This window comes from Mirounga leonina, unplaced genomic scaffold (assembly GCF_011800145.1).
Source record: "Mirounga leonina isolate KUSES-001 unplaced genomic scaffold, KU_Mleo_1.0 Mir_177, whole genome shotgun sequence".
NCBI lineage: Eukaryota > Metazoa > Chordata > Mammalia > Carnivora > Phocidae > Mirounga > Mirounga leonina.
The window spans coordinates 564,373-588,750 of record NW_023270459.1 but is presented as its reverse complement, the minus strand read 5'-3'; the positions used below and the strand labels follow the sequence as shown (position 1 = coordinate 588,750).

General features: G+C 49.6%; 1 protein-coding gene across 1 annotated transcript in view; it reads left to right on the top strand.

The window, feature by feature from the left end:
- The first annotated feature begins 2,127 nt into the window (after positions 1-2,127).
- Positions 2,128-24,378, top strand: part of SPTBN4 (spectrin beta, non-erythrocytic 4) — a 71,436-nt gene continuing 49,185 nt past the window's right edge. Inside the window, exons 1-11 of the mRNA XM_035023330.1 lie at positions 2,128-2,299; positions 15,013-15,164; positions 16,488-16,661; positions 18,306-18,397; positions 19,345-19,425; positions 20,558-20,673; positions 22,453-22,565; positions 22,661-22,848; positions 22,923-23,040; positions 23,316-23,474; positions 24,075-24,377. Coding sequence (XP_034879221.1) covers positions 2,128-2,299; positions 15,013-15,164; positions 16,488-16,661; positions 18,306-18,397; positions 19,345-19,425; positions 20,558-20,673; positions 22,453-22,565; positions 22,661-22,848; positions 22,923-23,040; positions 23,316-23,474; positions 24,075-24,377 — 1,668 coding nt within the window. The remainder of the gene's footprint in view (positions 2,300-15,012; positions 15,165-16,487; positions 16,662-18,305; positions 18,398-19,344; positions 19,426-20,557; positions 20,674-22,452; positions 22,566-22,660; positions 22,849-22,922; positions 23,041-23,315; positions 23,475-24,074; position 24,378) is intronic.

Genomic DNA, 24,378 nt, shown 5'->3' with positions numbered 1-24,378 from the left:
GCGCGGACAGCGGCACCGGCGGCCGCGGGCCCAGGTGAGCGGCGTGGGGTGAGAGCCCCTCCCTGCAGCATCTCCCCACCTGCCCGAGCATCCCTTCCCCGCGCGCTGTGGGCACGGCCTGAGCCCCTAGGGTCTCCCGGGCTGGAGGAGGGGAAGGGGCCAGGGCGGAATGAGCCCCCACCCCTCCGCCCAGCCAGCCTCCCGCCGTGCGTGGGTCTTCCACCCAGGCCTTGTCCTTCCCGGGCCCCCTCCTTGCGAGCAGTGACTAGACTGCAGGGACAGAGAGGTGCGGCCTTCGAAGGGTTAAAGCATCGATTCCAACCCCCAGCCTCCAGCCTTTGCTGGGGCCGCAGGAGACCTCTCTCCGCCTCCCCCATCTCCTTCTCCTCCCTTCCTTTTCTCCATTCAGTCGCGTAATGGCCAGTGCCCTTCCGCAGGCTGACGCTCACCAAGTGCTAAGTGCCTCCCCATGCCCAAGTATCCTCCACTGAGGAAACAGTTGTGATCAGCATTTAACAGGGAGGGAAACTGAGGCAGAGAGGCCAAATTAAAGATGGGTTAAAGACACAGCGGGAATAAAGCAGGGCTTGAACTCATGTCTGTCTGACTTGAGCACAGGCACTTTGATTTGCTAAGATACGTGACCAGAGGATGAATAATAATAGCAAGGACCATGTATCAAGGGCTTGCATGTACTAGATACCATGTTCCCTGCATTATTAACTGATTTCATCCACAAACATCCCTAGGAAATGGGCACTGTTATCATTACCATTTTACAGATGAACAAACTGAGGCCTAGAGAGAGGAAGTGACTGGCCAAGGTCACACAGGTGGTAAGTAGCCATGTGCCCACTTAGAGCTTTCCGTGGAAGGAGAGAATAACAGTGAATTTTGGAGTGTCCACCAAAAGGGACAGTCTCCACTACACTGACCAAGACCTGGACCCTGCTTTCCTACAATCTGGTGGGTTGTCAACTGTCTGAGTCTTTGAGAAGGACATTGATCTCCCCGCAGTTCCCTCCTTTCTTAGTTTTGGAATCAGGGGGCCGGGAGGGAGGAGGAAACGCATCTGATGTCTCTCACCCCCTTAAATTTCATATTCGCAATCTGGTGGTGTTCTGGATCAGACAATATGTCAGGTAGCTGTTACCACAATAATGCTACGTAAGGAACCACCCCCAAACTCAGTGTCTTAAAATGCTGAGCGTTTATTTAACCATCAAGTCTGAGGTCAGTGATTTAGGCTGGGCTCAGCTGGGCAGTTTTTGGGGTCTCGACTGGGCTTATTCACTTGTTGGATGGGGGGTTGGGAGCAGTGTTGACTGTTAGCTGCTGTAATTGGCCTTGGCTTTAGTGACTGGGGCCTTAGATAGGGACTATGCTGACAATGTTTTCCTCACCCCCACAATCAAGCACAAGCAAAAACATGCAAAGTCTCTTGAGTTTTAGGCTCAGAATTCACCAGCACTTCCACCTACTTCTGTTAGTCAAAGCTAGTCATGGGGCCAAACCCAGAGTCAAGGTTGCAAGGGGACACTCTTCCAATTTTCCCATCCCTACAGTAGAAGAACAGTCAAGAGTTACATGGCAAAGGATGCAGTTATAAGGGTGAAGAATTGGGGCTGTTTAATGCAATCATTTGATCACAGTACCTGCATTTGAACTCTGGCTACCCACTAGCTTTGTGACCTTGGGCCTCAGTTTCCTCCTTTATAAAACAGGCCAAATACTAGCCTATCTTTAGGGAATTAAATTTGTGGGAATTAAATAAGATAACACATATAAAGTCCTGAGGGCAGCACAAATGCTCAATAAATGTTATTTCTTGTTCTTACTGCATTGTGGAGTTCTCCTGCTAACAGTGTCGTCGTTCTAACAATAATACAGGGAGTTTGCCCAGCCCCTACCCTGTGCCAGGTGCTAAGCTTCACCAACAGCTCTATGAAGTGGCCAGGATGAACATGACTGTCAGAAGTAGTCTGTGCACTTGAAAGACAGGGAAACTGAGGGTAAGGGAGTCGACAGGACTCACAGCCTGTCCACTGTTAGAAGCGGCACCTCTGAGCTCAGGCCCTGTTTCTAGCCTAATGTGCCTCTGCTTCTTCCCAGGCCTCACCTTCCCCAATGGCGCAGGTACCGGGGGAAGTAGACAACATGGAGGGCCTACCGGCCCCCAACAACAACAATCTCGCAACCCGCTGGGAGAGTCCTGATCGGGCCTGGGAACGTGAGCAGCCAGCAGCCTCCACTGCAGCCGCCTCCCTCTTTGAGTGCTCCCGGATCAAGGCTTTGGCAGGTACCTGGAGGAGCGTTGGGGTGGGAAGGAGAAGGGAGGAAGAAGGGAGGAGGCTGCTGGGGTGGTCTGTGTACCTCCGCGCTCCAGAACTTTGGTAGCCTGCAAGATGGGAAAGAGACTCACAGACACTTTGCAGGTGAATCTATAGACCAGCACCATCCAATGGAATGTTCCACAGTGACAGGAAAACATTCTCTCTCTGGGATGTCCAATATACTAACCACTAACCACTAGTACTTGTGACTGTAAGCACTTAAAATGTGGCCAGTGCTTCTTGAGGGACCGAATTTTTAATTGTATTTCGTTTTAATTAATTTAACTTTAAATTTTTTTTTTTTTTAAGATTTTATTTATTTGTGAGAGAGAGAATGAGAGACAGAGAACATGAGAGGGAGGAGGGTCAGAGGGAGAAGCAGACTCCCTGCTGAGCAGGGAGCCTGATGTGGGACTTGATCCCGGGACTCCAGGATCATGACCTGAGCCGAAGGCAGTCGCTTAACCGACTTGAGCCACCCAGGCACCCTTAATTAATTTAACTTTAAATAGCCACATGTGGCTGGTGGATGCTGGATGGGGCAGTACTGCCTTAGAACCTTAGAAATGTAGAGTTTCAGAAATGTGGGATTTTATAAGCATATTTTCTTAGAATTGCAAGATGCTGAAATATTGGATTTTTGGACCTTGGAATGTCATGCTCAGAGATTCTTCAAACTTGAGGCCTTTAGAAATGACACTCTTAGAACATAGAACTTTATAAGCACAGACCTTAGAAATTTTAATCTTTGATTCCCCCCCCGCCCCACCACCAGGATCTTAGACCCTTAGAAACCTAAACTCTAATACACATAGATCCTTGGGGCTTTATAACCCTAAACCTTTAGAATTTCAGATTAGAATTGTAGATCCTGAGAATTTTGAGATAGAATGACCATACCTTCCAGCTTTTAGCACTGAAACCCTCAGTCTGGGGCCAACCAGGATGGTTGCTCACCCAACTTTGATGTTTTAGAACAACATAAGCAAAGACGAGAGAACTGTATAGTTAAAGAATCTTAGAACCTTAGACCTTTGGAATTGTAGATCCTTGAACTTTAGGACTTCATATTCAGAGGGCTGTAGAACTTCAGAAGCATTTGATCTTCCGCATTAAAACTATGAGCAAAGGGGCGCCTGGGTGGCCCAGCTGGTTAAGCTTCTGACTCTTGATTTCAGTTCAGGTCATGATCTCAGGGTCATGGAATCAAGCCCCGCCTCAGGCTTCTGCGCTCCGTGTGGAGTCCGCTTGGGATTGTCTCCCTCTACTCCTCCCCACCACCACCATTCGCACTCTCTCTCTCAAATAAATAAATTTTATGGAGCACCTGGGTGGCTCAATCGGTTAAGCGACTGCCTTCAGCTCAGATCATGATCCCAGGGTCCTGGGATCGAGCCCCGCAGTGGGCTCCCAGCTGAACAGAGAGCCTGCTTCTCTCTCAGCTGCCACTACCCCCCTTGTGCTGTCTCTCTCTGACAAATAAATAAATAAAATCTTTAAAAATAAATAAATCTTAAAAAAAAAAGCCAACCATGAGCAAAGAGCCTGAGAACCTTCAGAGACATGTAACTTCATAATCATTAACTTTAAGCCTTTAAAACATTAGACCCTTGGGCCTTTATTATCTCGGGAACGCGGTCGGGAACGCGGAATGTTAGAAACATAAACTATAGATTGTAGTAATCATGAAATCTTAAAACCCTAAGGTCGGAATCAGTTCCCTGAGAATCTCAAGAATTTTAGTAACTCAACATTTGACAATCATGGGATCTTTGCTACTAAGAGTCTTGGAACTTCATAATTGTAGGATGTTGAACAGTGGTGTCCAACCCAAGGGCCTCTGGGAAGCAGGTGACATGAAAAAAAGAGTAGACTGGGGACTATGGTCAGCTGGAAAGCAGCACCCTGGTCACCAGCTCCAGCCATGGGGAAATGTGGGCCCCAAATTGCCAGCAGAGATGTTTATCCTCAATTTCCCAATTAAAAAAAAAAAATCTGTATGTGCCACAAAGTATGAACCAATATTAACTCACAGACTGCCGGCTTCCTCTGATTGAGAAACTACAGCGGTATAAAAATGTACTCTTGGAAACTTAAAATCATACTTTCAGACTCTTCAAGCCTTAAAAACTTGGGATCACATCAACTTAGAATTCTAGAATTTATCCACAAAATATTTATTCAGTGCCCGCTCTGTGCCTGCCCTGTGCTGGACAATACGAGGGACATAATGGTGACTGAGCCAGCCCATGGGGCTCCCAGGCCACTGGGAGAGTTAGATCCAGCCAGAGAGTGATGACCCTGAGCGGTCAGGGCCCAGATGGTGAGGCACAGGCGGAGGGCTGGGATGGGGAAGCCCAGGGACTATAGAAGCTCAGATGAGGTACCTGATTCAATCCAGAGGGTCAGGGTGCTTCCTGGAGGAGGAGGTACCAAAGCTGCGCCCTGAAGGATGAATAATAGTGAACCCTGGGGTGGAGAGTGGAAGAAAAGACCTCCAAAAGTTGCGAGTGGCTAGATTGAAGTAGTGAGTAAATGACAATGTGAAAGGAGGCAGTGAGTTAGACCCTATAAGCCACCATGAAGGGTGGGAGGGCACTGGGGAGCTATGGTAAGATTTTAAGCAGAGGTGGGATGTGGTAACATGGGGATCAAGGACTCTTCGCATCTGAGAACCACTGATTCACAGAACATCAGTGCCGAATACCACAGACAGATAAACATCTAGTCCAGGGAAATGTAGGGATCCCCTATAAGAAAAAAAAATTCTCATACACTCCCTGTGTCTACTTAAATTATTGTATCTATAATTTTCCTAAGTGCAACAAACCCACGGTTCTATTTATATCTCTTATGCCTACAGTTCTCTAAAACTAAAACACGTTATATTGGACTCCAGAACCAAAGTGCAAAACCAGTTAACGTTCAGCTTGGGGTGCCTGGGTGGTTCAGTTGGTTAAACGTCTGCCTTCAGCTCAGGTCATGATCCCAGGGTCCTGGGATCGAGCCCCACATAGGGCTCCATGCTCAGCGGGGAGTCTGCTTCTCTCTCTCCCCCGCCCCTTCAGCCCACTCGTGCTCACTCTCTCTCAAATAAATAAATAAAATCTTAAAAAAAAAAAAAGATTCTGCTTAACAGTAACTTCAGGATGCTGTTTATACTGTTTAAATGATATTGCTGCTCGAAATCCTAACATCGTGACGTAGATCGCTAGGGTGCATTTTCTTTTGCATCCCTTTGCTTACTTCTCTCATGGTTTTTCTCTATTCAAACTATAAGGGCAAACCTTTGAGCAGAGTCCTGAGTAGCACGCTTTTGTATGAACACGTTTGGGAAAATTGTCTGGACCCCATGCTCAAGGGAGTTCCCTTAATCATGCTCCCCAGTTTATGGCTCGCTGTCCTCATCAGTCTATGTGAGGACCCTCTCCTCCTCTTTATCTATTCACTTATTCTCTTTGCTTTTTAACATTTTTTAAAAAGCAATCTCTATGCCCAATGTGGGGCCTGAACGCAAAATCCTGAGATCAAAAATCTTCTGCTCTACCAACTGAGCCAGCCAGGTGCCCCTATTCATTTATTCTCTTTTATTCCCACATCTCACACCAATGCCTTCTCTCCTATGGGCCATTCTAATTGCTTGCTTGTTTGTTTGTTTGAAGAACAGGCTATTTGCTTATTCATTTTTATTTTTTGAGAGAGAGAGCGTGCGTGCATTTGCTCTAGTGGGGTTGGGGGAGGGGCAGAGGGAGAGGGAGAGAGAATCCCAAGCTGGCTCCACACTCAACACAGAGACCATCATGGGGCTCGATCCCATCACCCTGTGATGAAGATCTGAGCTGAAATTAAGAGTTGGTCGCTTAATCAACTGAGCCACCCAGGCGACCCCCATTCTGATAGTTTTAATGCAAATTATTATCTTTGCATGCCGATGATTTTGTAAAATGTGCATTGTTAATTAATGTGCATGTATACATATATTTTAACTGTTTATTAAAGTATTACATGCACACAAAAAGGCAGATAAATCGTGAATGTCCAGCATTTCCACAGGTGAACACCCTCTGGTAACCAATCCCCAGATAAGGAAAGAGACTAGGACCGCCCCAGAGAAGTCCCCCTCACGCTGCCTCTCTCACTACATCCCAAGAGTAAACACTATCCTAACTTCTAACAGCACGCACTGGTTTTGCTGGTGTTTGAACTTCATATAAATAGAATCCTGAAGCGTGTACCCCTTTGTGTCTGGCTTCATTCACTCAACACTGTGCTGATGAGATTCATCTGTGTCTACCTGTCCTTGTAGGATATTCCTTCTCGTTGCTGTATAGTATTCCACAGTGTGAATATGCCATAGTCTATCCATTCACCTGTTGATGAGCATTTGGGTTATACCTCGTTTAGGGCTATCACAAGCTAGACTATTGCAAACCCGTAATTCCTGGTATTTCAAACTATTGCAAACTGTTGCTGCTTTAAACTTTCTAATACAGGTTTTTGGTGGGCATAAGCCCTCATTTCCACCCATGAGTGAAAGCGTTGGGTCATAGGGTAGGTGTATATCTAACTTCAGTGGAAACTGCCTGTTTGTGTCATTTTATATTCCCTCATATTTGTATGAGGGATTCAGTTCCTGTACATCCAACCCTTAGTATGGTCAGTCTTTTTAATTTTAGCCATTCTGATGGGTGTGCATTCTATTGTGGTTTTAAAAGGTTTTTTTTCTTAAGATTTTATTTATTTATTTGACAGAGAGAGATAGCGAGAGCAGGAACACAAGCAGGGGGAGTGGGAGAGGGAGAAGCAGGCTTCCTGCCAAGCAGGGAGCCCAACATGGGACTCGATTCCAGGACCCCAGGATCATGACCTGAGCCGAAGGCAGACGCTTAACGACTGAGCCACCCAGGCGCCCTCTATTGTGGTTTTAATTTACATTTTCCTGGTGACTAATAACAACTAATGAGATAGAGCACCTTTTCATATGTTTATTGACTATTTGGATAGCTTCCTGTGAAGTGCCTGTTCAAGTTCTTTACCTATTTGCATATTAATTTTCCTGCTTTTTTCTGATTGTTTTGTAGGAGTTCTTATATGTCCTGGGTACAAGTCCTTTGTCAGATAGATGTGTTGTGAATATTTTCTCCCACCATGTGGCTTGTCTTCTTGTTCTTTTAATGTTGCCTCTTGATGAGCAGTATTCTTTTTTTTTTTTTAAGATTTTATTTGTATATTTGAGAGAGAAAGAGAGAGCATGAGCAGGGGGAGGGGCAGAGGGAGAGGGCAGACTCCCCGTTAAGCAGGGTACCTGATATGGGGCTCCATCCCAGGACCCCGAGATCATGACCCGAGCTGAAGGCAGAGACTTAACTGACTGAGCCACCCAGGCACCCCAATGAACAGTAGTTCTTAACTTAAATGTAGTCTAATTTGATCATTAATAATTATTTCCTGCGTGGCTAACACTTGGTGTCTGAAGACATCTTCGCCTACTTCAAGGTCATGGAGATATTTTTTAATGTTTTCTTCTAAAGTCTTCTTTATCCCTTTCACATTTAGATTTATAAGCCAGCTGATATTTACTATATTTATTACTGTGTACAATGTGAAGCGTCGGTCAGGGTTCTTTTTTTTGCCACATGGATATCCAGTTGACTCAGTTCCATTTATTGAAAAGACTTTCTTTTCCCTACTGAACTGCAATTTCACTGTTATAAATCTGAGAGCTCTATGTATATGGGTTTGTGCATGCAAGCATATTCTAGATGGTGGGTTTTGTTTTTAAGTAAGCTCTAGGCCCAACATGGGGCTTGAACTCATAATGCTGAGATTAAGAGTCACACGCTCTTCCCACTGAGCCAGCCAGACGCCCCTAAGATTGCAGTTTTTGCATTGTTTTCCCATTCAGCACTATGCCTTAAGACTCAGCCATGTGGGTGCCCCTGGTGGGCTCAGTCAGTTAAGCGTCTCACTCTTGATTTCAGCTCAGGTCATGATCTCAGGGTTGCGGGATGGAGCCCCCGGGACGGGCTCGCCTTTGGGCATGGAGTCTGCTTGGGATTCTCTCTTCCTTCTCCCTCTGCCCCTCCCCACTTGTGCCCTCTCTCTCTCTCTCTCTCAAATAAAATAAAATAAAAATCTAAAAAAAAAAAAGAAAGAAAAGGCTCAGCCATGTGGCGCTGTGTGCATTTACTATATTGCTCCTAACTGCTGCATGGAGTCTATGGTATGAACTCACCATATTCGATTTTCCCAGTGATGGACAATGAGGCTGTCTCGAAGCCCCAACCTGCCCCTCCCCCTTCCCCCCAACTAGCATTGCATTGGACATCCTCATTCATCCTCCTTATAAACCAGCGTGGAAAAGTTTATGGGACATAAGCACAGGGCAAGAACTGCTGTGTCATGGGGGTATGCCCTAATTTAATTTGACTCTGATCGCTTCCCAAATAGCTGCCCCAGTTTCTAACTCCCACCAACAGGCATGGGGGTTATGATGTCCCCACGTTTCCACCACTACTTGGTATCCACCGGCTCCCTAACTTTTCTCAGACCAGTAGCCAAACATCCTTGACATACTAAGTGTTACTATATCCTTTCCCCTAACCAACAACGGATAAAAGAGTAGTTAGTTATTCCTCAGCTCTATGAAAGTCTCCATGTATTAAAGATATGAATACATTGAGGTCTTATTCTAAGGAAATGTGTTTTGCTTCTGACTAGTGATTACCACAGCGGAGAATATATAAATGACAACTCATAAGATGCCTGGGTGGTGCAGTTGGTTAAGTGTCTGCCTTCGGCCCAGGTCATGATCCCAGGATCCTGGGTTCAAGTCCCGAGTCGGGCTCCCTGCTCAGCGGGGAGCCTACTTCTCCCTCTGCCTGCTGCTCCTCCTGCTTGTGCTCTCTCTCTCCTTCTCTCTCTCTCTTTGACAAATAAGTAAATAAAATCTTTTTAAAAAGTCACATAAAGGGCGCCTGGGTGGCTCAGTCGTTAAGCGTCTGCCTTCGGCTCAGGTCATGATCCCAGGGTTCTGGGATCGAGTCCCACATCAGGCTCCTTCCTCGAGGGGAAGCCTGCTTCTCCCTCTCCCACTCCCGCTGCTTGTGTTCCTGCTCTCGCTATCTCTGTCTCTGTCAAATAAATAAATAAAATATTTTTAAAAAATAAAAAAAGAAATAAAAAATAAAAAGTCACATAAAGGGGCACCTGGGTGGCTCAGTCGTTAAGTGTCTGCCTTCGGCTCGGGTCATGATCCTAGGGTCCTGGGATCGAGCCCCGCATCAGGCTCCCTGCTCAGTGGGGAATCTGCTTCTCCCTCTCCCACTCCCCCTGCTTGTGTTCCCTCTCTCGCTGTGTCTCTCTCTGTCAAATAAATAAATAAAATCTTAAAAAAAAAATAGACCAGAGTAGCCAACAAAATGTGAGAAATCACTAAGTGATAAGTAGACATTTCAATCAGCTGAACACACTTTCACTGAATTGTAACAAGGGCAGTTTGGCTAAAACCTAGAAACTTAAATTGGAAGGTACTAATTGATAACTGTTCATCAGATGTCTATTTTCACACCCACCATATAAGGTAAATGCTAAAAATTAGTGTTACACACATCATTACATAAGCATTCTCATGTAGGGTAACTTTTCTACAAATACAAACTTGGCTTTAGCGACAACTAAAATTCAACAAGCTTTGAATCCCATTTCATGAGAAAAACTAGGCAGCAGTTCTCAAACTGTGGCCCAGGGACCCCTGGGGGGGATTCCCTGGGACAGTTTCAGGGACTCTGTAAGGTCAAACTTTTCATACTTCAAATACCTTAGTCTTTTTTATTCTTCCCTTCTGAGCGTATGGTGGAGTCTTCCGGGGCTGGAATGACTTCTTCACTCTACTGGCTCGTCGACTGTGTGCTTGTGTAGACTTGTATTTGAAATTTTTCTTAGTTTGAATGCCTAATATGGTAAATATCAATAAGTAAAACCACTATAAACAAGAAAAAAATAAATAAATAAAATAAAAAGTCACATAAAAAAATGACAACTAGGGCACCTGGGTGGCTCAGTCGTTAAGCGTCTGCCTTCGGCTCAGGTCATGATCCCAGGGTCCTGGGATCGAGCCCCGCATTGCATCGGGCTCCCTGCTTGGAGAGGGGGGGAAGCCTGCTTCTCTGTCTTCCTCTGCTGCGCCCCCTGCTTGTGCTTTCTCTGTCAAATAAATAAATAAAATCTTAAAAAAAGAAAAAGATTTATTTATTCATTTGAGAGAGAGTGCCCATGCCCTCGAGTGGGGGGAGGGGCAGGGAGAGACTCTTTAAGCCGACTCCCTGCTAAGCATGGAGCCCGGGATAGGGCTGATCTCACAACTCCTGAGATCAGGACCTGAGCGGAAACCGAGTCCGAAGCTTAAGTGACTGAGCCAGCCAGGCGCCACACCCCCACTGTGTTTTGTTTCTTTTTTTAATAGATTTTATTTATTTATTTGAGAGGGAGTGAGAGAGAGAGCGAGAAGGAGCAGGGGGATCAGGCAGAGGGAGAGGGAGAAGCAGGCCCCCCACCTAGCAGGAAGCTCAATGTGGGGCTCCATCCCAGGACCCTGGGATCATGACCTGAGCGAAGGCAGATGCTTAACAGACTGAGCCATGCAGGCTCATCCCCCACCCCCTGCACTGTGTTCTATACAAACATAAATGAGTTGCCAGCATTTTAAAAATAGGGAGATTTTTGTCTTTAGAAATCCAGATTTAGGGGGTGCCTGGGTAGCTCAGTCGTTAAGCGTCTGCCTTCAGCTCAGGTCATGATCCCAGGATCCTGGGATCGAGCCCCGCATCGGGCTCCCTGCTCAGCGGGAAGCCTGCTTCTCCCTCTCCCACTCCCCCTGCTTATGTTTCCTCTCTTGCTATCTGTCGCTCTGTCAAATAAATAAATAAAATCTTTTTAAAAACAATCCAGATTTGGGGCTTCTTGTGGAATATCAAATGATATGACAACACTGGGGCTCCGTTCCAAGGAGGCTCCGGTCACAGGGGCTGTGTGGCCGCTGCCCCTGTTCTAGGGCCTCGTTTTCTCAGTTTCAGAGCCTGCCTGGCCCCTGTGGGCATTTCAGTTCTGGACCCCAATTCCATGCTAACAAGATTGTAGTCACAAAAACCAAAATCTCACGGCATCGTGCTTTATGATGTCACCATCCGGATGGCCCCGGAGGTGTTTCTATTCATTTCCTTTGGGTATCATCAAAATGAAATTATGAAATAAAAAAATATTCTCTTGGATCCCTGTCTTCCAAGCATAAGTTCCATTGATAAGAATCCATTGATTTAGTCCAAACCCCTCATTTTGCAAATGGGAAAATGGAGCCCAAAGAAGAGAAATGTCCGCTTGAAGTCAAACAGCGTGTTATCAATAGAAGCAGGACTGAATGCAATTGTCCTCATTCTGGCACCTCACTGGGGAGTGCACAGAAGTCCCACTTTGGCTTCAGCATTGGCCAAAATCTGATGTTTGGCTCGGGCACCCACCATTGGAAGGCAAAATAACCAAATACTCAATTCAGTGTCTATTCCATTACCACTTCCTGGTGTGTGATTGATGATCAGGTGTTCACATGGGTCCTCATCCTCTCCACACAACACAAAACGCACATTTTTAAAAAAGATTTTATTTATTTATTAGAGAGAGCACGAGTGAGCGAGCGTGCGCACAAGTAGGGGGGAGGGACAGAGGGAGAGGGAGAAGCTGTCTCCCTGCTGAGTAGGGAGCCCGATGCGTGGCTCGATCTCAGGACCCTGGGATCATGACCCGAGCTGAAGGCAGACGCTTAAACGACTGAGCCACCAGGTACCCCCAAAATGCACATTTAAACAAACAAGGTATTTCATATGGATTTACTATTAATTTCTGCATATTTACTTTTAAATTAGAAGTAAACATTCAAGATCTTGTTTAAAGTAAAAAAAAAAAAAATACAGGTCAGTCAGTGGCTATTTTCTAGCAATTTATATATATTTTCACTGCCAGAATCAAGTGCAATATTTAATATTACAAAAGAGGGGCGCCTAGCTGGCTCAGTTGGTGCAGCATGAGACTCTTGATCTTGGGGTCATGAGTTTGAGCCCCACGTTGGGGGTAGAGTTTACTTAATAACAAAAATAATATTATGGGGCACCTGGGTGGCTCAGTCGGTTAAGCGTTCGACTCTTGATTTCAGTTCAGGTCATGATCTCGGGGTCATGAGATGGAGCGCCAAGTCTGCTTCCACACTCAGTAGGGAATCTGCTTGGCCCTCTCCCTCTGCTCCTCCCTGGCTTGTGTTCTCTCTTTCTCAAATAAATAAGTAGAACCTTAAAAAAAAATGACTCACCCAATTTAAAAATGGACAAGGGATTTGCATAGACATCTCTCCAGGGAAAATACACCAATGGCCAGTAAACATAAGAAGATGCTCACCATCATTAGTCACCAGGGAAATGCAAATCAGAACCACATTGAGAGACCACTTCATATCCCTAGAATGGCTGTGATCAAATGGGGAATAGCAAGGAGTGGTGAGGATGTGGGGACACTGGGACCCTTGTACAGCGCTGGTGGGAATGTAAAATGGTGCAGCCACTTTGGAAAACAGTCTGGCAGCTTCTCAAAAGGTTAATCGGAGGGGTGCCTGGGTGGCTCAGTCGGTTGAGTGTCTGACTCTCGATTTCGGCTCAGGTCACCATCTCAGGGTCGTGAGATTGAGCCCCACTTGGGGCTCTGCACTGAGCGGGAAGGCTACCTGGGATTCTCTCTCCCTCTCCCCCTCCCCTGCTTGTGTGCAAGCTCTCTCTCTCTCTCATAAATAAATAAATATTTTTTAAGAAGTTTAGTCATAGAGTTAACATAGAACCCAACCATTTCACTCCCAGGTATATACTCAAGATAACTGGAAACATGTGTCCACACAAAGACGTATGTACCCGAATGTTCAGAGCCACATTATTCATAATAGCCACAAAGTGGAAACAACCCCAATGTCCAACCGCTGGTGAATAGATGAGTAAAATGCAGGATATCCACAGAATGGATATTATTTAGCCATAAAAAAGAAAGAAAGTACTGACACATGCCACAACATGGATGAACCTTGAAGACATGATGCTAAACGACAGAAGTCAGACACTGAAAAGTCATATATTGTATCATTCCACTGATATGAAATATGCAGAATAGGTAAATCCATAGAGACAGAAAATAGATTCATAGTTTCCTAGGGCTTGGAGAAGGGGAAATGGGGAGTGACTGCTCATGGGCACAGGGTTTTTTCTTGGAGGGATGAAAATGTTCTGATATTAGATGGTGATGCGGGTTGTACCACCCTTGGGAAAATACCAAAAATCACTGAATTTACACTTTAAAAGGGTGAATTTTATAGTGTGTGAATTATAGCTCATACTAAAGCTGTTATTTAAAAAAAAAAAAAAGACAGGGCGCCTGGGTGGCTCAGTCGTTAAGCATCTGCCTTTGGCACAGGTCATGATCCCAGGGTCCTGGGATCGAGTCCCACATCGGGCTCCCTGCTCGGCGGGAAGCCTGCTTCTCCCTCTCCCACTCCCCCTGCTTGTGTTCCTGCTCTCGCTGTCTCTCTCTGTGTCAAATAAATAAATAAAATCTTTAAAAAAAAAAAAAAAAAAGGACAGGCGCCTGGGTGGCTCAGTTGGTTAAGCGTCCCACACTTGATCTCAGCTCAGGTGTTGATCTTAGGGTGGTGAGTTTGAGCCCTACGTTGGGCTTTGGTCACGGAGCCTACTTAACCAACTGAGCCACCCAGGCACCCCTTCGCCGAGCCTACTTTAAAAAAAAAGAAAAGCTAGTAGGAGAGGTTCCCAAGCAATGTCTTTGCCAGTGAGACAGCCGTTGAGCAGTTGCACACAATCTTCCGCCCCCACCTGTTGGCAGTCACGTGCCTACTCTGGGCCCCAGGGATGTGGGAAACTCGGGGTCCAGCTGGCAGTCCAACTACCACAGGGTGGGGGTGGAGGGGTTCGGGTGTGTGTATGACATGGTTCCTGTCCTCTGGGGGCATTCCTCCTAGCATATCCCTTCCTTTTCATCCCCCACACCTCGCCAGTGCTAAGTCTTATTTTTTTCATCTGTGATTAACTCTCCAGTATGTCCCCTTCTCCCATTCCCAGCTTCTGTCCTGGTCTGCTTGTCATCTCTCTCCAGAGTCGCCTCCCCAGTCTCCGCCCTGAGCTGCCATTCTTGCCTTCTCTGACCTACCCTCCCCACTCTCCACGCGGGCCAGAGGTGGTCCTGAAACACAACTCTCATTCTGCCCCACCCCCTCCTTAACCTTCCATAGCTCCCTAGTGTATTATCTGTGCCCCCACTAAACTGAGCTCTGGGAGGGAAGGCCTCTGTCTGTCCCCAGTGCCTTAGAACAGTGCGGGGCACACAGTAGGTGCTCAAATATTGATTGAATCAACAGGGTCAACTGGGATGAGACCCGGGGAAGGCTTCTTGTGGGAAGTGATATCTCAGGAAAGCTTTAAAGGACCTGTCTCCAGGTGGGCAGCGAAGAGTTTGTGCAAAGCCCTGATTGTTGCAGAGTTGGGCGGAAACAGGATCTGGGCCAGGAGTGGAGGGCTGGGGAGAAGCTGCAAGGGGGAGGTATTGGGGATGCGGGGTATCCTCAGAGCCTGTCTTTCAGATGAGCGCGAGGCCGTGCAGAAGAAGACCTTCACCAAGTGGGTGAACTCGCATCTCGCCCGCGTCGGCTGTCACATCGTGGACCTCTACGCCGACCTCCGCGACGGCTTTGTGCTCACACGGCTCCTGGAAGTGCTGTCTGGGGAGCAGCTGGTGAGGGGACCTGAGGGCCTGGGGGAAGGCGGCGGCCCTGGGATCCCGGGCTGGGTTATCATAGGGTCCGGCTTATGGGTGTGTGGAACGTCCTAGAAGGGCCCGGCGAGTTAGCGGCCCTTTATTCAGGTGGGTAGGGCTATGGCACAGAGCTGGGGCTTGGGTGAGCCTGGGGGCGTGGCTGGGAACGGAAGCGGGGTTCTGTGGAAGGTGAGGGCCGCGGTTCCTGCGGACTCTGGGCTTGGGGTGGGGAGGAGCTCTGTTGGAAGGGGTGGGGCTATTGGAGAAGGAAGGGGCTTTTTTAGAGGGTGCTGGCCTGGGTAGTGCGGTAGCAAGGCGGAGGGCTATAAAATAGGGGCAGGATGCTATTGCAGGAGGTCGATGGGTGAGGGTGCGTTTGTCATCGGAAGGGGAGGCATAGGTCATGGAAATCTGGGGCACCAGACAGAACGCTGGTGTGAGTTTGGCTTGTGGTATGGGTTGCAGTTGTATTTCTGGGCTTGGATGAGGCTTCATGGCAAAGGTGATTCTGATGGGAGTTAGAGATTTATTAAAAGAGCTCAGAAATCGTGGGTGGCATGGCTATAGCACAGAAACAAACTAGTGCTGGGGCGCCTGGGTGGCTGAGTCGGTTAAGCGTCTGCCTTCGGCTCAGGTCATGATCCCAGGGTCCTGGGATTGAGTCCCGCATCGGGTTCCTTGCTCCACGGGGAGCCTGCTTCTCCCTCTCCCTCTGCCGCTCCCTCTGCTCGTGCTCTCTCTCTGTCTAATAAATAAATAAAATCTTTAAAAAAAAAAAGAAAAAGAAAAAAAAAGAAACAAACTAGTGCTATAAACGCGGGGAGACCTGAGGGAATGGGCGTGGCTCTCCGCAAGGGCCTGAAAGGGAGGCAGTGAGGGGTGTGGCCATGGATCTAGTGGCCAGACCAAGGTGGCCTGGAGCAGACATCCAGCGGAAAGGACGGGGAGTAGGGTTATTGGCGAGGTTGCTGAGGCCTCTAGATAAGAGGTGTGGCTATCAGGTTGGAGGCAGAGCTTCAGTAAAATGGGTGGAGACGGGAACTAGAATAAGCCAAGAAGGGAACCGGCTCTTAAAAGGGTCTCGTTACGGGAAGGGGCAGGCTTCTTTAAAAGGACTGGGTCCTGGGCGCCTGGAAAAAAAAAAAGGATTGGGTCCTTGGTCTTTGAAAAGACCAAAGGGGCATGGCCTGGGCGTGGACATCCAGGGGGCGTGGCTATGGGGGCCGGTCTTCTTTGGAAGGGGTGAGGCCGAGGGCACAGTGTTCTCGGCCAGGCCGCCCCCCAACGCCCCTGCCACCCTAGCCAAGGCCCACGCGCGGTCGCATGAGGATCCACTCGCTGGAAAACGTGGACAAGGCGCTGCAGTTCCTGAAGGAGCAGCGCGTGCACCTGGAAAACGTGGGCTCGCATGACATTGTGGACGGGAACCACCGGCTGACTTTGGGGCTAGTGTGGACCATCATCCTGCGCTTCCAGGTGATCCCCAGGTGACCCCTGCCCGGCCCGCCCCCCAACGTGTGGCCTTAGGAGGGCATCCCACGCTCACTCCCCCACTTATTCATTCATTCCATTTTCCCAATAGGATCCAGGAAACCTAATCCCAGTGGTGGGGGTGAAAATTAAGATAAAAATAATAATAATTATCACCACCATCACTATGATCATTTACATATTTTTTACTCTGTTCCAGGCACTGTTCTAAGCACTTGGCATTTAATAGCCCAACAACCCCATAAATTAGATACCATTCATTACATTTTACCATAAGGAAAGTGAAGCCCAGAGAGGCAAAGTAATATGTTCAAGGTCACACAGCTGGGGAGTGGAGCTGCAATTCAAATCCAGGCATTTTTGCTCCAGTTCAGAAACAAAATCGACAAATTTTCTGCCTCTATGGAGCTTACACTGTGGTGGGGGAGACAGACAGTAAACAAACCCTTAAATACATAGACAAGAGATGGATGAAAAAAGGATCAGCTCTAGGTAAGAGCTATGCAGAGAAGAATAGATTATGATAAGGCATAAAAAATGCAAAATATCAGGTTGATAGTGTTGAGATTTTAGACTCAGTGGTCAGAGAAGGGCTCTCTGAGAAGCTGATGGCTGCATGACATGAAGATGAAGGGAGAAAGAATTCCAGGCCAGAGACACAGCATCTGCAAAGGCCCTGACTAAGGTGGTAAGGAGCTGGAATGTCGAAGGTATAGAAAGGCCAGTGTGGCTGGAGAATGGGAGGCAAGGGGGAACCAGGGAGGAGATGAGGTCAGAAGGGTTGACAGGGCCTAGGTGATCTGCGATTAGCAGTTTTGATTTTTTTCTGTTTGAGATGGGGAGAAATGAGAGAGTTTTATCAAGAGGATAGACATAGGGACGCCTGGGTGGCTCAGTCAGTTAAGCATCTGCCTTCGGCTCTGGTCATGATCCCAGGGTCCTGGAATCGAGCCCCACATTGGGCTAAAATCTTAAAAAAAAATCAAGTGGTTGTCGAAGGCCTCACTGAGAGGTGACAAATGAATCAAGACCTCAGGTTGGGGTGGAGCCATGTGGGCCCCTGAGGGAATGAACAGGCAGTGCAAAGGCCCTGAGGTGGGAGGGCACTGGTGATTAATGAAGAGGACAGCAGGTCTCTGGAGCAGAGTAGGCTGTTGAAGATGAGGTCAGAGACATAACAAGGGGAAGTTTACTTTTGCTGTGAGTGAGATGGACTCACCGAGGGTCTTGAGGATGGGAGGAGGCATGCGATCTGATCCGGGTGCTCACAGGGTCCCTCTCTGCTGTGAGAACAGACTGTGGGGGCAGGAGCAGGGAGACCAGCATGCACGTGACTGCACTAGCCCAGGCCAGAAATGATGGTGGCTTGGATCAAGGAGGTGGGCCAGACGCCAAAGTGCGGAGGCTTCCCTGGAAACTGAGACCCTAGTCCACAACTGCCTCCCCCAATTGTAGATGTCCCGGCCCACTCCAGATCCCACTCTCACGCTCCTGAACCCCCAGCCCCAGCCTGAAGCTGCCTCTCCCATCTCCTCTGTCACCTACCACTCTCCCTGGCAATGGGGGATGCCGGTATCTCCCAGGCTCAAGCCTTCCGGGTCCCAGCAGCCATGTTTGGTATCCTCACAGATTCAAGTGATCAAAATCGAGACTGAGGACAACAGAGAGACCCGCTCAGCCAAGGACGCACTGCTTTTGTGGTGTCAGATGAAGACAGCTGGGTAAGCACACCCCCTACCCGGTGCCCCCACCAGGCCGGCGGGCCCTAACCTAATCTGGAGAGTTCCTTCTGGGACAGGACTGCAAGGGGCCACCCAAGTCCTCAGTGTCCAAAGTTACATCTGAAGTTAATGAACTGATAAATAAAATACATCCACTCTTCTGACCTTGACAAATAAACCCGTGTAACAATCGGGAAGGCCAGGTTCAAATTTAGAACTCAGGCTCGTCAGAGCAGTGTTGTAGAGTAGTGGACTGTCCCCTCCGTCCCCGCACCTCGAGAGGCCTCACGTGCACCTGTGTGGACATCCCAGTCCTATTCCTGAGCTGTGGCCACCCTCCCACCCTGAAAGCAGCCACCCCTTAGCCTAAGAGGGCCCACCCTGGGGCTCGGGCGGGCCCAGGGAGAAGTTCAGGCTTCTGGGTACCTTCAGTGGGACTGAGAACGGAGCTGTGCAGGCTCTGCTGGGAAGTCCCCAGGACCCCCAGCGCTTTACCCTGCGGGAGGGGTGTGGCCTGGACCTCCGCTGCCCTCTGGAGAGCTGCCCCTGGGAGGCAGGGGAAGCATGGATGGAGACCGGGCTTTCTCTGACGCTCAGCCTTCTGGGACTGGCTGCCTGTCTTGCAATGCTGTCTTTCCTGGTGTCTTGTGTTTACCTCCATGTCTGCTTTTCCTTGTTTTCTATCCTCCCTCCCTCTTCTCTCTCCCCTCCTATCTCCTCCCCTCCCTCCTTTCTTTCCCCATCTCTGTCTGTATCTTGTTTTCTCTCCATCTCTCTCTCTTTCCATCTCCCTGCCTCAATTGATCCATCTATCTATCTATCTATCTGTTATCTATCCACCCACCCATCCATCCATCTCTGTCTATCTCTCTCTCTCTTCCTCCCTTCCTCTTTTTCCTCCTGACTGTCTCCATCTGTGCCTCTGTCTCTCCCTTCCATGCTGCCAGTTACCCTGAGGTAAACATCCAGAATTTCACCACCAGCTGGCGGGATGGCTTGGCCTTCAATGCGCTCATTCACCGGCACAGGTACCACCGGCCTGGGGGAGCCTGGCCCCGCCCCGCCCCGCCCTGCCCCCTACCCTGCGTCCCGTGGGTACACGCCTGCACACGTGTGCATGTAGATGCACATGTAGACTTGAGGACCCATCCCTTCACACGCATGCCCTTCACACTTACACAAGGCACACACCCCTACGGAACCCTGTCCAGGCCACGTACTCTGTACGCACGTGCCCTCACATGGATGTGTATACACACTCACGCTCCTGTGCACACACAGCCTGTGTTTGCTGCTTCAGTGCCCCCAGGATGGAGAGCTCACCTCCCCATGGACTGTCCTCTCTGGTGTGTGCACGGCTGCCTCCCCCTCATTAGCAAGTCCTTCCTCGAGGCGAGCCCCAGAGCCCCCCTTCTGCCTCCCTGCACACCCACCTTTCACACCCCTACGCCTGGCGCTGAATTGCCCGAGGGGTGGGCATCCAGACAAAGGGCACCCACATCGTGATTGTACACATGGCAGTTTAGGGAAATTGAGGCCCGGAGCCTGGGAAGGACTTGCTCTGGTGTGGTGGGAGCGGAACCCAGCCTTTTCTGCTGTAGACACGTGTTCAGTCACAAGCCTTGCCTGTCACACATACACACTCATACACATGGGGAGACCCAGCCCCACCCCCACAGCTAGAAACCCACCAGCCCTACTCAATGGCAACATTTACTGAGTGCTTCCTGTATATGCGGCATTGTTCTCAGTGCTTTCCAGTAAGTCACTTAATATTCAGTGAGCCCGTGAGGTGGATGCTAGTATTATCCCCATTTTACAGAGGAGAAAACCGAGGCACAGAGACAAAATAGCGTGAAAGCCAGGAAGTGGCCAAGTGAGGGTGTGGGCCCTGTGGGCTGGCTGCGTGATATTGTTTAGAAACACCCCCAAGTAGACACGGATGCGTAGTGAACTCAGTCACACACGTGCCCTCACGCCGTTCTCACAGCCACAGATAAATGCACGGACACGTACCAGCACACACAGCTCTCCCTGGGCCAGGTGGCGCCCCTCCTGCCCCTCGCCGTGGGTGGGGCTCCGACAAGGACGTCCTTCTGCCCCCTTGCCCACTGGCCCGGGAGCCTGCCTGCTGCCTGCCCGCTCTGTGCCCCTGCCCAGGCCCGATCTCGTGGACTTCAGCAAACTCACCAAGTCCAACGCCAACTACAACCTGCAGAGAGCCTTCCGCACGGCTGAGCAGCACCTGGGGCTGACACGTCTGCTAGACCCTGAGGGTGAGCCCTGCACAGCCCCAGCCGGACTTCCTCTTGGGGGGACTTCCGAGCCCAATGCCACCCGAAACTCCACTCCATCCTGCTGCAACACCATCCCAAACCCAAGGCCTTCCAAGTCCCAGCTCCCTCCCAGCCCCTCCCCTTCCTCATCTCCAATCCCTCCTCCTCCCCATCTTCCTGTCCCTTCCTTTGGCATCTCTATCACCAACCCCAGCCTCATCCCCCTTCCTGTCTCCAACTGAACGCCCTCCTCTCCCCAACCCCATCCTGAGTCAGCTCCCCCCAAGCCCAACCCCCTCTCCCTCCCTAACTCCGGTCTCAGCCCCAAAGCCAAGCCCACCCCCAACATGATCCCCATCCCCATGCCCTGACTTCAGCCTCACTCCTAATCCGTGATCATGCCAACACCAATCCCCCAATCTCTGGAATAACAGCTGTTCCTTTTCTCTGGTCATCTACTCTGTGCCCAGCACAGGGCTGGGAATTTTATGGAAACTTCTCCCCTTCTTCCTCACACTGACCTGGTTGGATAGAACTTATCCATCCTGTTTTAAAGTGATAGAAACTAAGGCTCAGAGATGTGGAGTCACTTGCCCAGCGTCACACTGCAAACCAGCAAACGGGACTCGTGTTAGCTGTATTCTTGCTCAGTGCCTGGCACATAGTAGGTGTTTAGTGGCTGTCGGTTTCATGAGTTAGTGCAGAGTAAAGGCCAAGTATAATATTGTGCACTCAGTGGGCAAATCAAAATAATAATCGGGATTCGTTGAGTTTGTCCTCTGTGCCAAGCTATTCTTTCTAATACTTACAGGTCTCCCAGGTGGCAGGTACTGTGATTATCCTTCCTGTTACACTGGGGAAACTGAGGCTCAGAGAAGTTAGGTCTATTTCCTAAGGATATACAGTGAGTAAGTGGTTGAACAGGGATTTAAGCACATGCTGCCTACAAAGTCCATGTCCTCAGCCTCCAACCTCACATTATTTATACACTTCATATTTATTGAGTTCCTACTGTATGCTGAGACAGTGGTGAAAAAAGACAGGCATGGGGGCGCTTGGGTGGCTCAGTCAGTTGAGGGTCCAACTCTTGATTTCAGCTCAGGTCATGATCTCAGGGTCATGGGATCAAGGCCCACCTAGGGCTCTGCGATGGGGGGGGGGGGGGTTGCTTGAGGATTCTCTCTCCCTCTCCCTCTGCTCCTCCCCCGACTCACATTCACTTGCACACGTGCTCTCTCTCTCTCTGTCTCTCAGATAAATAAATACATCTTAAAAAAAAAAAAAAGACAGGCCTAGCCTTTGTCTTCATGGAGCTTAAACTCAAGCTAAGGACATGATTGCATAAATGAGTATTTAATTGCAAATTGTAAGTCCCAGGAGGCAATGATAAGATCCATGAGGAAGACTAACAGGCTGAACAGGGAGGCTTATCTGAGGCAATGTAAGTTGAGTTGAGCCCTGAAGGATGTGTGGGAGTTAGGCCCACAGAAGAGGGAACATTGTCCTACATAGTGAAAACAGCATGTGCAAAGGCCCTGAGGTGGAAGGCAGAATGGTGTGAAATAATTATGGTCATTTCTCTATGGTGGTTTGCATGTGTCAGGTACTATTTAATCCCATGAGGCCAATCCCCATTTGGCAGATACAAAAATTAAGGAACAGAGAGGTTAGTTATCTTGCCTGAGGTCACACAGCTAGTACGAGTGGGTTCTCTCTCCCTCTGCCCAATCCCTGTCAGAATGCTCACCGTCATGCTCCCCCTCTCTCCTTTCTCCCCAGATGTGAACATGGAGGCTCCAGATGAGAAGTCCATCATCACCTATGTGGTCTCTTTCTACCACTATTTCTCCAAGATGAAGGCTCTGGCTGTGGAGGGGAAGAGGATCGGGAAGGTTTGGGGAGGCGAGGGATGGGATGGGGGGAGCTTGGGAACCACCTGGAGGTACATCTGGGACAAGGCTGACCCCAGCTTCCTTTGCCGCCTCAGGTCCTGGACCAGGTGTTGGAGGTGGGGAAGATCATTGAGCGCTACGAGGAGCTGGCAGCCGAGCTGCTGGCCTGGATCCATCGCACCGTGGGCCTCATCAGCAACCAGAAGTTTGCCAACTCACTGAGTGGGGTGCAGCAGCAGCTTCAGGCTTTCACGGCCTATTGCACCCTGGAGAAGCCAGTCAAGTGAGGCCCAGCTCAGGAGGGAGGGCGGCAAGTGGAGGTGTGGAGGCAGGGTTCCTGAGCTCCAGCCCCTTCAGGTTTCAGGAGAAGGGGAACCTGGAGGTGCTGCTCTTCAGCATCCAGAGCAAACTGCGTGCCTGTAATCGTCGCCTCTTTGTGCCTCGGGAGGGCTGTGGCATCTGGGATATCGACAAGGTGAGGTTGAGAATGTTGGGGAGAGGCAAGGTTACTCTGTGCGGGTGTGTAGGTTGTGCACTGCTCAAGGGAGCCATCTACATTGTAGACATGATGGACTGGATATTCATCCTGACGGTTTTCCATCAGGGAAGTGCCATGAAGGAGCAATTTTCTTTTTTTTCCAGTTTACACAAAGATGCTGTAAATGCTAGGAGTCACCTCAGACAGAGAAGCCAGGGCCATTAAAATGTGGGATGTTGGTGGGGTCTGACAGCTGCCTCCTGTCTCCCTAGGCCTGGGGCCAGCTGGAAAAGGCAGAGCACGAACGGGAGGCTGCTCTGCGGGCTGAGCTGATCCGGCAAGAGAAGCTGGAACTACTGGCCCAGAGGTTTGACCACAAGGTGGCCATGAGGGAGAGCTGGCTGAATGAGAACCAGCGCCTGGTCTCCCAGGTACCGCGTGCAGGGCTTGGCTCTGGGGGAGATGGAGGGAGGGCGGGGCTGCTGGCCCTGGGACCAGAGAGGGAAACTCTATCTCCTAAGCGACAGAAAAGTGTCAGATTAGTCTCCCAGGTGGCAAATGACGGTGGAAAGTGAGAACTGGTCTCCTAAGTGAGCGGTGGGGGAGGGGAATGGGCCTGATCTCCAAGGTAACAGGAGAGTGAGGTTGGTCTCCAGGGTAACTAGAGAGGACGGAATTAGTCTCTTCAGAAATAGGGAGAGTATTTAATTAGACTCTAAGTGACAGAGGAGGTTGTATCTGGTGTCCAGGGTAACTCGGGAGGATAGAATCAGTCTCCTAAGTAACAGGGTAGGGTAGGCCTGGTCCCCAGTCTCTAGGGCAATGGTAGGATGGGGACTGTTTCCTGAGTGACGAGTTTCAGGCTACAGATGTGATGGAGAAGTGTGGGGCTGGTCTCCAGGGTAACAGAGGAAGATGGGGCTGGTCTCCAGGGTAACTGGGGATGGTGGGGGCAGGGGCAGGGTAACAGATGGATGGCTGGGGCAACATGGGTGAGCGTCTGTGGCCTGGCCTGGCCTGCCCTGCCCCAGGACAACTTCGGGTATGAGCTGCCGGCAGTGGAGGCCGCCATGAAGAAGCACGAGGCCATCGAGGCTGACATTGCGGCCTACGAGGAGCGGGTGCAGGGCGTGGCCGAGCTGGCCCAGGCACTGGCAGCCGAAGGTTACCATGATGCCCGGCGTGTGGCGGCCCAGCGTGACAGCGTCCTGCGCCAGTGGGCCCTGCTGACCGGGCTGGTGGGGGCCCGGCGGACGCGACTCGAGCAGAACCTGGCCCTGCAGAAGGTCTTCCAGGAGATGGTGTACATGGTGGACTGGATGGAGGAGATGCAGG